The 13306-nt window shown below is 39.7% G+C and overlaps 1 protein-coding gene across 2 annotated transcripts in view; it reads left to right on the top strand.

The window, feature by feature from the left end:
• The window catches only part of CNTNAP5 (contactin associated protein family member 5), a 995095-nt gene that overhangs the window by 658417 nt on the left and 323372 nt on the right, over positions 1-13306 (top strand). For both annotated transcript variants that reach the window (XM_043488200.1, XM_043488201.1), the window contains one exon: positions 12348-12467. In XM_043488200.1, the coding sequence (XP_043344135.1) occupies positions 12348-12467 (120 nt within the window). The remainder of the gene's footprint in view (positions 1-12347; positions 12468-13306) is intronic.

The following is a 13306-nucleotide window of genomic DNA, read 5'->3' as shown; positions in this document are numbered from 1 at the left end:
CTCCTCTAACACCACAGTTCAAAAGCATCAATTCTTCAGTGCTCAACTTTCTTTATAGTACAGTTCTCACATCCATACCTGACTACTGGAAAAACCATAGCTTTGAGTAGACGGATCTTTGTTGGCAAAGTAATGTCTCTGCTTTTTAATATGCTGTCTAGGTTGGTCATAGCTTTTCTTCCAAGGAGCAAGCGTCTTTTAATTCCGTGGCTTCAGTCATGCCTTCCCTTATCATATGCTAAATTTCCCTGTGTACCTGGATGTCTTTTGGACATTCTGTTCTGGCCGTTGTTCTCTTGTTTGATGCATTCATCCATCATCCATCCATGTTTGACGCAGAGCCAGTAGAACTGACCTCACCGCTTCTTCTTTTTTTCACTCTTTTCCTTGCTCAGTTGGCTTGCTTATTTGTTCTACCAAATGAGCGTTATAATCAATTTGTCTCGAACAAATAAACAAAACAAGAACACAAACTAAACACCTAATGGTCTCTTGGTTAAACTTATGTTAAATATATACATTAATTATGAGAGAAATTTTATCTTAAGAGGATGTTCAAGTGTATTTGTGTTTTTAGGCATGTGCTATAGTTTTCTTATTCTGCTGTTAGATGTTTCTCATAAAATTTACACTTGGAGATCTTCCTTTCGCCTTTCCTGACTTTCTTCCTTCTTTCTTGCCTGTTTTTCTTCCTTCTTTTGTGTCTTCTTCATTTCTTCCTTCCTTCATTCTTTCCTTCCTTCCCTTCAGTGTCATAAAGGAGTGTCCTCTATCAATATTTTCTAAGTTTGCCTGTATAGATGAAAGTTTTTGATTTCCATATATTAATTTTATGGCTTACAACTTTTGTTTGTACTAATTTTACATAGGTTATTTTAGTCTTCCTAGATATGTAATCTGATAATCCACAAAGAGTATTATTTCTTCCTTTCTAGTTTGTATGCCTCCAGTTGTTTTTTCTTATCTAATTTCTATGGCTGAAACTCTAATACAATCTAAAATATGCTTGCTTTTGTTCTTTTTCTCACCTGAGTCGGAAATTCTAGCAAGTGTTTTTACCTCAATTATCTTTTAAATGAGTGGAGATTGTATTGAGCTTCATTGGCTGTTATTTTTGTAATTTTTAAACCTATATTTATAACTGAGTCTGCAAATTTTTTTCTTTTGGTGTGATCTTTGTCAAGTTTTAGAATCACCTTTATGCTTATTTCATATAACACATTTGGAAGATTTTTGGAGAAGTATAAGTAGCATTAGGATTATCTGCTCTTTAAAGGATTCTCTTGAAGAAACGTTGGATCCTGCTGTATTTTTCCTTGCAGAGCTCTTTAAATGACTTTTCTCTTTATTTTTTAAGTACTGATCTTTTAAATGTATCTATTAAAGTTTTCCATCTGAATCAGGATTAATTTTGATGAGTTTAAGACCCTGAATTACTTGAGATCAGAACCATAACTCTTTTGTTTAGTTTTCTCAAAGGCCAGGGTTACTGAAAATTAGTAGTCATACAGTGAATGTGTATAGAGTACTTGTTACAGAATGCACTGGCAAGTGGCACAGAAAGAACAATTCAATCAGCAAGTGTCATATTTGTGCTTCCTGGAAGAGTTGGTGGATTGAACATGTGTATTTACCTTCATCTCCTTCTAACACTTCACAGAATTGATTTTTTAATGGTCCTGTCAGCAGCTGATCATAGAAACATCTTGTCTCTTACCACCTCTAAACCTTTAACTTTAATAACAAGGTGATTATAAAAGATCTAAAGTGTGCCTAGCCAGAAGTTAGGGAAGCTAAAGGAGGAGATGGCCTATCTGGAGTAATAGCTGGCTTGGCTGCCCCATATTTACAACTAAAGTCAAAAGATAAGTGACAATGTGTATTATCTGCAATAGGACCTCATGCCCTATGCTGAACTCACAAATATAAAGTGAATGTGTGTGCAGTGTCATTTCCACATTCCAAATCTAATGTACAATATTCCTGTAAATGGTAGACTCTAGCAATGCCAAGAGAGAAGCCCTAAAGACATGAACATGATTTCTTACTCAGCTGTCCAGCCAGTTAACCCTACAATAAAGCCCATGGAGAGCAAACCACAAACATTTGTTTAGTACTAACAATCAGTATTTTGGAGACCACTGTTAAATACAAGTGGTCTACAAAAGATTACCTGTCATCCCAGAAAAAGTCTAGCATAGCTGATAAAATAGAGACCAAAAAGAAACACAAAACAAGGAGACCAACTAAGCGCGTGAACACACACACACACTGTGCACACACACACTGTACACACACACACTGTGTACACACACACACTGTATACACACACACACAGTATACACACACTGTACACACAGACTGTACACACACACTGTATACACACACAGTATACACACACACTGTACACACACACACTGTATAGATACACACACTGTACACACACAGTATACACACACTGTATACACATACACACTGTATACACACACAGTATACACACTGTACACACACACACTGTGCACACACACTGTGTATACACACACACTGTATACACACACACAGTATACACACACACAGTGTACACATACACACTGTGTACACACACACAGTGTACACATACACACACACTGTGTACACACACACACTGTATACACACACACTGTATACACACACACTGTATACACAAACACTGTGTACACATACACACTGTGTACACACACACACTGTATACACACACACTGTGTACACACACTGCTACCTTGGAGAAAATAATATACACAGAAGAAAATTTAAAAAAAGACTTACAATCAATACTTTCAGAGATTTTAGAAATATATCAAGAATTACTTGCTATTAGAAAAAAAAAATACTCAGAGGTGCTGAGGGTGTAGGGAAAGACTCTAGGGAATTTTAAAATGCTGCAAGTAACCTAGCCAAAACCTGGAAATAACCTAAATTTTTTTCAATAGGTTGAAAATGTCTTTCAATAGGTTAATTGTTTAACAAACTGTGACATCTATACCATGGAACACTACTCACAAATTAAGCATCAATAAACTGTGGGCTTATGAAATAACTCAAACAGATTTCAAAGGAATTATGCTGAGATCAAATGTTAGTTTCAACAGGGAATGCCTAGTGCAACAGTTGGGGGATGACCAGAGGAAACAGCTATATACCAGGTGGAAAGCATACTAGGCCAAATTGCTTCAAGTCAGAAAGATCCAGAAGATAATTTTTCAAAGAATTTGAAATCCACAGAATATCTTAAATGCCCAAATATTTAATTATTATGACATATTTTCTAACATATACAGAAAGATAGAATAATATAGCTGTCCCCCCCCCATGTACCCTCCCCTCTGTTTCAACATTTATCTTTACAGTGTCAAAGTGGTTTCTATTAGCTGCTTATTTTTTTGTTGAAGCATTTTAAAAACACTGTGGACATAATCATTTTACTACAAATCCCTAAGCATGTTATCTCTAACAAAGATTAAATTCTTACTTTTAAAACATAACAACACTACCATCGTCATAGCCAAAATTAAAAATACTCTTTGCGACCCCATGGACTGCAGCATGCCAGACTTTCCTGTCCATCACCAACTCCCAGAGCCTGCTCAAACTCATGTCCATCGAGTCAGTGATGCCATCCAACCATCTCATCCTCTGTCGTCCCCTTCTCCTCCTGCCTTCAATCTTTCCCAGGACCAGGGACTTTTCCATTGAGTCAGTTCTTTACATCAGGTGGCCAAAGCGTTGGAGTTTCAGCTTTGGCATCAGTACTTCCAATGAATATTCAGGACTTATCTCCTTTAGGATGGACTGGTTTGATCTCCTTGCAGTCCAAGGGACTCTCAAGAGTCTTCTCCAACACCACAGTTCAAAAGCATCAATTCTTTCGTGCTCAGCTTTCTTTATAGTCCAACTCTCACGTGAATCCATACCTGACTACTGGAAAAACCATAGCTTTGACTAGATGGACCTTTTTAGCTTTCATTCCAATTCTAAAGAAAGGCAATGCCAAAGAATGTTCAAACTACCCACAGTTGCACTCATCTCACACTCTAGCAAAGTAATGTTCAAAATTCTCTATGCCAGGCTTCAACAGTACATGAACCACGAACTTCTAGATGTTCAAGCTGGATTTAGAAAAGGCAGAGGAACCAGAGACCAAATTGCCAACATCCTTTGGACCATTGAAAAAGTAAGAGAATTCCAGAAAAACATCTACTTCTGTTTTATTGACTACACTAAAGCCTTTCACTGTGTGGATCACAACAAAATGTGGAAAATTCATCAAGAGATGGGAATACCAGACCACCTGACCTGCCTCCTGAGAAATCTGTATACAGGTCAAGAAGCAACAGTTAGAACTGGACATGGAACAACAGACTGGTTCCAAATTGGGGAAGGAATATGCCAAGGCTGTATATTGTCACCCTGTTTATTTAACTTATATGCAGAGTACATCCTGTGAAATGAGAGGCTGGATGAAGCACAAGCTAGAATCAAGATTGCTGGGAGAAATATCAATAACCTCAGATACACAGATGTCACCACCCTTATGGCAGAAAGTGAAGAAGAACTAAATAGCCTCATGATGAAAGTGAAAGAGGAGAGTGAAAAAAACTGGCTTAAAACTCAACATTCAAAAAACGAAAATCATGGCATCCAGTCCCATCACTGCATGGCAGATAGATGGGGAAACAATGGAAACAGTGACAGACTTTATTTTCATGGCTCCAAAATCACTGCAGATGGTGACTGCAGCCATGAAGTTAAAAAAACCCTTCAAGATACCTTAAGAAGTGTTTTAAGTTTTGGTTGGCTGTGATCGCTGGTAGAAGGCCACTGTATGGCACAGGAGCTCAGCTCTACACTCTGTGACGACTGTGAGGGGTGGAATGCGGGCTTATGGGAGGGCGTTTCAAGAGAGGGGGATATATGTACACACATGGCTGATTGATGCAGCTGTAGAGCAGAGATCAGTGCAGCGTTGTGAAGTAGCTATCCTCCAATTAAACATTTAAAGCATAAACATTCTGCTACATCAAACAAATACTTCAAGATAGCAAATCCAATTTTAATATTTCTGGTTCTCTTATTTTTTTTTTCTTTGCTTTGTTGGAATCAGGATCCTAACAATGTCTGCAGACAGTGTTGGACTGATGTGTCTCCTGAATCCCTGTTCTTCTTTTGCCATTTATTTGTTGAAGAAAATGAGTCATATTTTCCTAGATTCTGGATTTAGGTGTTTGTATCCTTTTGGATACAATAGGATCTTTATCTCTTACTATAAATTTCTCTGTCTCTTACTGTAAATTCCCTGGTGGCTCAGAGTGTAAAATGTTTGCCTGCAATGTGAGAGGCCCAGGTTTGATCCCTGGGTCAGAAAAGATCCCCTGGAGAAGGAAATGGTAACTCACTCCAGTATTCTTGCCTGGGAAATCCCATGGATGGAGGAGCCTGGTAGGCTACAGTCCACAGGGTTGCAAAGAGTCAGACATGACTGAGTAACTTCACTTTCTTTTCTTTCTACTGTAAATTAGTGTTTAAATCTCAGGGCTTGATTAGATTTAGCTTCAGATTTTGGGCAAGAATGTGTCTGAGGTTGTTGTTCAGTTGCCAGGTCTCCTGTCTGACTCTTTGTGACCCCATGGACTGCAGCACACCAGCCTACCTGTCCCTCACCATCTCCCAGAGTTTGCCCAAGTTCATGGCCATTGAAACTGTGATGCCTTCCAACCATCTAATCCTTCGTCACCCTCTTCTCCTTCTGCCTTCAGTCTTTCCCAGCATCAGGGTCTTTTCCAATGAGTCTGCTCTTTGCATCTGGTTGCCAAAGTATTGGAGCTTCAGCTTCAGCATCAGTCCTTTTAATGAGAATTCAGGGTTTATTTCCTTTAAAGGACTGGCTGGTTCCAAGGGACTCTCAAGAGTCTTCTCCAGCATCACAGTTTGAAAGCATCAATTCTTTGGCATTCAACCTTCTTTACAGTCCAAATCTTACATATGTAGATGACTACTGGAAAGACCATACATAGCTTTGACTATAGAGACCTTTGTCAGCAAAGTGATGTTTTTGCCCTTTAACACACTGTCTAGGTTTGTCATAGCTTTCTTGCCAAGAATCAATCATCTAATTTCATGACTGCAGTCACCGTGAAATTTGCAGTGATCTTAGAGCCCAAGAAGAGGAAATCTGTCACTGCTTCTACCTCTTGCCCTTCTATTTGCCATGGAGTGATGGGACCAGATGCCGTGGTCTTAGGTTTTTTGATACTGAGTGTTAAGCCGGCTTTTTCGCTCTCGTCTTCACCCTCAGTGAGAGGCTCCTCTTTGCTTTCCGCCCTTAGAGTGGTACCCGTCACTCTCGGAGCTTGCCGATGCTTCTGGCAGTCTTGATTCCCGCTATCTCAGGCAGTGCTGTGGGTGTCTTTAAACCGGAGCGTTGTTGCTTTGTTCTGTTTTGTTAGTTTCTGCTGTTCCGCAAAGTCCATCCCCTGTGTGTATACACATATCCCGTTTTCTGGATTTCCACCTGTGTATTTCTTATTGCCTCACTTTCACAGGTATCGTAATAATCACTGTGGGGATGTTGAGGTTGATCAGTGATGAGTTTGGGCATTATTAATTCAAACCATCTGCTGAAAAGATCCCATAGGCTTTTCAACTAATAATTTAGCAATTTTTGATGATCATTTTCTAATTCTTTATTTCATTGGCTATTATAAAGGATGGTTTTCAAATTCTATTATTGCTTTTTTACTTTCTGGATTTGGTTATTCATTAATGACATTTTTCATGTACCATTAGATGACCATCAAATATAGTACATACAGGAAAGACAGGATATGATCTATATTCTTTTCAGTTTTCAGAATGTGATTTTATTCTTTAGCAACCCCCAGAGATTAACTAATGGATATAAGTATCAGTAGGTAGATAGATGGTAGATAAATAGATAAACAGTGAGATATATCCTGTATATTTAAATATATGCAAACACTGATTATTCTGTTTGATTCTCAAATTATTTCATCACATTGTTTCCTGTGCCATGTTTGACATAACTCCAACTTTTGATAGCTTTCTTGCTTGCTTTCAGGAAATGCAAGGCATTCTGATTTCATCCTGATACAAACCCTCTATAAAACCCTTCTTGCTTTTAGTGAAAAACTGTACTTAGAGACCACAGTCACTAGATTGTTTCAGTAGTTTCACTTATATTTTCACAAAAGTGAAAATATATTGTTAAAAATTGTGAGTTTATAGTGATATTACCAACTCAAATTACCACTGCAGAATTTTTTATGTATTGTTTACATTTTATATTTCATCTTTTATGTTAAAAGATTTAGTCTGTTGTCAGTAGCATAATTAGTTGTTAGCTTTTTCTTGATATATATAACAGTTTAATGAATCCTTAGCAGTATTAACTAATGATAAGGCTAGTTAATATATTTTCAGATTTTTATTATGTTTAATTTTTTATGATAGTTATACCCTGCTGTTTGATGGTGAAAGTGTTAGTTGCTCAGTCATGTCAGACCCTTTGCAGCACCATGGACTGTGGTCCACCAGGCTCTTCTGTCCTTGGAATTCTCCAGGCAAGAACGTTGGAGTGGGTAGCCATTCCCTTCTCCAGGGATCTTCTCAACCCAGGGATTGAACCCAGCTCTCTTGAATTGCACGCAGATTCTTTATGGTCATGACCATTAGAAAAACTCTACTGTTTACTAGTAGTTATATTATTGTTTTAACTTCAAACATATTTAAATCCATGAGTTCATAATAAAACTAAAAATATTCTAACTGTTCATTTTTGGAGGATACTAGGAACCAGTTCAGTCTTTTGCAGCTGATGAATTAAAGGGATAACATCGAGTATTTATCTTGTTTTTCCCATGCAATCTTGTAGTTTAGAGAAATCAACTAACTGATGGCTGATAATTGACTTGTGTCAAGTGTTCCCACTAATAAATTAAGGAATGATATAACAACTGCTTACCAGCTGGTATGTCTTTGACCTTATGTTTTTGAACTCATTTACAGTATCCGTAAATAGAAATGTTTGTTACCAGGCCTCCCAGTAACTGAACTAAAGCTTAAGGAGACCTTGCATTAGGAATTGCAGGGTGACTAAGGTTGGAAATGAACCCTAAACCCTGGTGCCTTGTTGGTGAGATGTTTCTTTCACATTCACATCACACTGCAGTGTGATCTGCTCTAAGAGGTCAGTGGCGCGGTGCATGTCTGTCCTGTAGCCCCATTTCTTTTCAGGTCCTGGACCCTTTGTGTGGATTGTGTTGGTTAAGTGACTTGCTTTGGTCAAAGGGGTATTGGCAAACATCATTCAATCAGGGGCCTGACAAACACCTGCTGTCTTATTGTTCTTGGAGTCTTTACCACAGAAATGCACCTGCTGACTTTCGAGAGACGTTAGGGGGCGAGTACCCCAGCTTGTGATCAACAAGTTCCTCTGACTCTGCCCTAACCTCAGATAATTGAGCAGCCCTGTAACGATCATCCAAGCTTGGCCAAGTACTCCCCAGCCTCAGTTATCAAGCGTAGAATCATGAACTGATTATTGTCTTAAGACAGCTCTGTAGTGGTTTGTTATCTAGCAAGGGGTAACTGATAGTACAGGTACTACAGACAAGGCAAGATTACCAAATGCTGACTATTATTGAGACTGACTGTGATATCAGGTTTATTTTGTTTTTACTCCCTGCGCTCTTAATGTGTATTTGACTTTTTTGGGTCATAAAAAGTAAACAAGAAAATACTGAATTTAAATATCACTTGAAATAATTTATAAATTAATTTATTTTAATTTCCTTTCAATATTTAGGAATTGCAAATTTTCTAATAATATGTTTAATCTTGTTTTTTAGTTATTTAAAATACATAGTTTCAAATTTTAAAATATGATATATTCACAAAGGCTTAGCTTTTTGACTGTCTACTCTCCGCTTTTCTTTCTCCAAGGTATCCATTTAAAGTAGTTATTACCTGAATATTTTGGAAAGTATTTTGGAGAGTTGTTAGTAAGTCTGGAGTTAAATTTGTGATATATGTGTAGATAAAAATAAGCCCAATGACAGATCATGAGACAATTATTAATTTCAACAAAAAGCAAATTTTGTTCGGGAAAAGAAACAACTACACTATTATGCTTACTGTTTGTGAATATCATGCATATTGTTGTTTTACCATAAACAGTGATGATTTATCTAACTAAAATTGCAATCCTCCTTTATTGGAAGTATAGGGAAACAGAAAATTCTTTGCATGTGGAAAGAGGTGATGAAAAAGATAAGTTCTCATCTTTCCCATTGATAAGCAAATAGATTACCTATAAATATATTATAAGGAGAGATAAGATATTTAATACCCAAAGAATAAACTAAGAAATAAATGTCATAGCCTCTGCACAGAAGGGAGGGGGGGCCTATTGGTTTTTCTTGATAGGCCCTAATTGATTCATGACAAAAAGTGGGAAAAAAAAATCAAGTAAGCAGAAAACTGACCAAGAAAAGAAGAGGAAACACAGCATGCAGTGACTTAATAATGATGATAATGATAGTTTATATTTGTCAGGGTCTTCCTGTGCCATGTACTATGCTATCTGTCATATATGCATTATCTCTGAATCCTTACTACAATTATATGACACAGACTCATTTTATACCTATAACCACATGAGACCATTAATGCTTTGAGGGTTTATTAGCTATCTATTGCTGGACAATGAATTGTAGCAGAACTGGAGGCAATGGACATTGTCACTTCATATTTTCTCTGGGTCCTTGAGCTGCTTGGCTGCGTAGTTCTGGTTCAGTCTTAATGGGCTGTTTGTCACCACCGGCGTCTAACTCTGGAGACCTTTGGCTCTCACACACACAGCACGCCTCAGAAGCTCCCAGACTCATCCTGTGGGTCCCTTCAGAGGGCTTCTTCAGGACCTACCAGTTGGCATCTCTGAAAGCTTGTACTCCAGAAGCACCCAAGATGGAAACTACTTGTCTTTTTACAATCTGGTCTTGAAAATGACATCATATTTGGTTAGAAGCAAATCTGTAGTTCCAGCCTATACTCGTGGGGAGGGTATGGATTTCAAGAAGTGCTGACTAGGTGAGTTATTTTAGAGGTTATTGTGCATATTTTCATATGTGTGACGCACACCCTGGTGTGTTATCAGTTTAAGCCAACAGAAATAAGCTATATGTCATGCTTACTATGTAGGGTGCAAGCTTTCATCTTCCCATCGGCCCCTAGCTTTGGAAGCAGTACATGACTGCAAGGGAGAATTACATGAGAACAAGGATCACCTTGAAATCACTCTAATTTATACACAGTCAAAGCCTCTGAAGCTTTAGAACTTTATTGGTAATGAATTATTTGAGGCAGCCCTCACACTTGATCGTGACAAACTGCAGCTTCGTGTTCCTGGGACGGGGCATTAGTCACAGGGGCACGTTGTCTAAGGTGAGGAGTTGTTGCTCTACCTTTAAAGTTGTTAGGAGCCACTGAAGTGCTTTAAGCATGGAGGATGACATAATTGGATGTGTACCTACTGCCCTGAGTTATGTTATTTTGTGTCAAGCATCCGATGACATTCCGTTTTCTCATGCATGAGACAGGAGATGCCTGCTTTCCACCCCACCAGCTTCATTCATGCTGGTGTGATGAGATTTGTAAATTTCTTTTACCTGCAGATTGCTCGAAGTGTCCCATCTCAGGACAGCTGTATCTGCCTCTCTCTGAGCACGTAAGGGTCTTTGTGGCTGTAATCAGGTTGTAACCCCCCAAGGCACAGACACTTTGCCTTATCCTTGGTCTGTAACTCAGTGGCTACCGCCATGTTGACATATATGAAGGACTCAGTAAATGCTTCTTAAGTCAAACTGAGTTAAACTTTATTGGGCACTGTATTTTTGATGTTCCTGTTTGTGATGCCGCTCGTCTTGCTGTTCACACTGTTAGCACTGTTTGCTGAATCCAGGATAGGCAAGGTGTGAGTGAAGAGGCTGGAAGGAGACTCCGGGAGCCGTAGGAACTGTGGACACGTTTATTCTCTCCTGGCTGGCATGGCAGTCATAACACAGCCTCTCTCCTGGCTGACACAGCGCCTGTAGCAGCAGCCGTAACCTAACCATAATGTAGCCATAACGGAACCATAGCTTAGCTTCATATAACATAACCATGCCGTCACTCCAGCGTAGCCTCGATGTGGCAGCAGCCAGGGCTTTCCTGGTGAAGCTCATACACGTGTACCATGCACGGCCACCCGTGACCAAGTGAGCACCTCCTGATGCGCATGTGAAGTGCTGCAAGTGATCTCAGCTTTCACGTAATCATTCTTTACAAAATGTGGGGCAAGAGCGAGAAGCCATGGGGCGAGAGAGCCTGACCGTGCCATCTTGGCTGATTTCCTCTTTCCCTGCAGGCACCTAGGGTGATAGCTATTGTTCTGAGCTCTGGGTGTACAGAGATAAGATAATGGCATTTTACTTTTTTAGTGGGATTTCTGCATCTTATGGTAGCTCTATTTTTATAACTTATTTTTAGTTTTCTAAGGAACCTCCATTCTGTTCTCCCTCACGAAAGTCAAAGCTTAGTTCCTCAGTTGTATCTGACTCTTTGTGGCCCTGTGGACTATAACCTACCAGGCTCCTCTGTCCATAGGATTCTCCAGGCAAGAATACTGGGGTGGGCAGCCGTTCCCTTCTCCAGGGCATCTTCCCATCCCGGGGATAGAACCTGAGTCTTCTGCATTGCAGCCTGATTCTTTACCACCTCAGCCACCAGGGAAGCCTTTTACATTCCCATCAACAGTGTCATGGGACTCCTTTTTATCCACAACCTCTCTAGCATCTATTGTTTGTACATTTTTAATTTTTTGTCTCCCATTGTGAGTGTGACAGCCTGCTTGATGATGAAACACAGCTGTAAACTGCACTCAGTCACCACTTAGATTCTGTAACCACTGCAGGAGGCAGAATAGTGTATGATGTCCTAGCTTCATAGCTGTGTGAGAGTAGGTGAAGGACAAAGCCATCAGCATGGGGAAGGGCTGTATAAGAGGAAAGGGGAGACCTTTTAGAGACTGTAACCCAGGGGCTGTTGAGAAGAATGGGTATTAGGATGAATGCAGGAGACAGTTCCATCAAACATGGGGGTCCTGGTTTGTGAAGGCTCGGAGGGAAATAAGATTAGAGGAGAAGGGAAAGAGACCGCAATTGGAAGTCAGTACAATAAGTAAGAGTTGCTGGTCCTCCAAAGGGACACGCAGAGCCCAGCACCGTCTCCTCTCTGCCGCCTTTGTGTCTCCCCAGCCCTCTATGAGCAGTCCTGCGAGGTGTACAGGCACCGAGGCAACACCGCGGGCTTCTTCTACATTGACTCCGACGGCAGCGGGCCCCTGGGGCCTTTCCGGGTGTTCTGCAACATCACAGGTAAGGGTGTGAGATTCCCCCGCACGCGTCATGCCGCTGCGCGACGGCACACAGGAAAGGAAAACCCACCGCACGGGAACACTTGTATAAATGAAATAAAAAAAATAAAGACCAACTTCAGAGGGGAGGCTGTATTTTTAGGTAAATCATAGGAATTACCAGCTATTTTATTTTCATGAGAGAGGAGAATGTGACAAGGGTCTTGACAAGGTTCCACTGAACCAAGGATTAATTATCAAGTATATTTTGCAGAGCTGACCAAGGTCATTTCTCTCTTCAAAGTCAAAAACAAAAAGAAAAGGAAAATAAGCCAACAAACAAAAAAGGCAAAAAACGAAATCAATGGAAAGCCCTGATTCAGGAAGTGGGGAAGCTGGATTCAGGTCTTTCCCTGAGGACTGCATGACTCAGGTTCTCTCTGAGCTTCCTTTCTGCATCAGTGAAGAGGAAAGAGCAGTTTCTGCTTCTCAGAGTTGGGGGGATTAAACAAAATCATCTATATTAGTGCAACTGACCAGTTATCCTGCAGATGCCTAATCAAAACCTGGGATAACTCTATTTTCCTTGGCAATCTCATAACATCTTGTAACTTCTTCCTAAACGTGTCTAAGGACATATTGAGAGCCAATTACTGTATGGAAACAGCGTGTGATTACTAATTTATTCTTAAAAAAAAAACCAATTCCACAGCACAACCTGATGTAATAGTTATTTAAAAATATAGCAATGCGAGTTCTCTGTTGTGAATATTGTTGTCAGCACATGCGCATTCTTGGTTTGTTTGTTCTGAGCACTGGCCTTTGAAGAGGCCGGCAGAATCGTGGGATGAAGCAGAAAAG

Source organism: Cervus canadensis, chromosome 15 (genome assembly GCF_019320065.1).
Source record: "Cervus canadensis isolate Bull #8, Minnesota chromosome 15, ASM1932006v1, whole genome shotgun sequence".
In the NCBI taxonomy this organism is placed as follows: domain Eukaryota; kingdom Metazoa; phylum Chordata; class Mammalia; order Artiodactyla; family Cervidae; genus Cervus; species Cervus canadensis.
The sequence above is the reverse complement of the archived record's forward strand: the minus strand, read 5'-3'. Positions and strand labels throughout refer to the sequence as shown.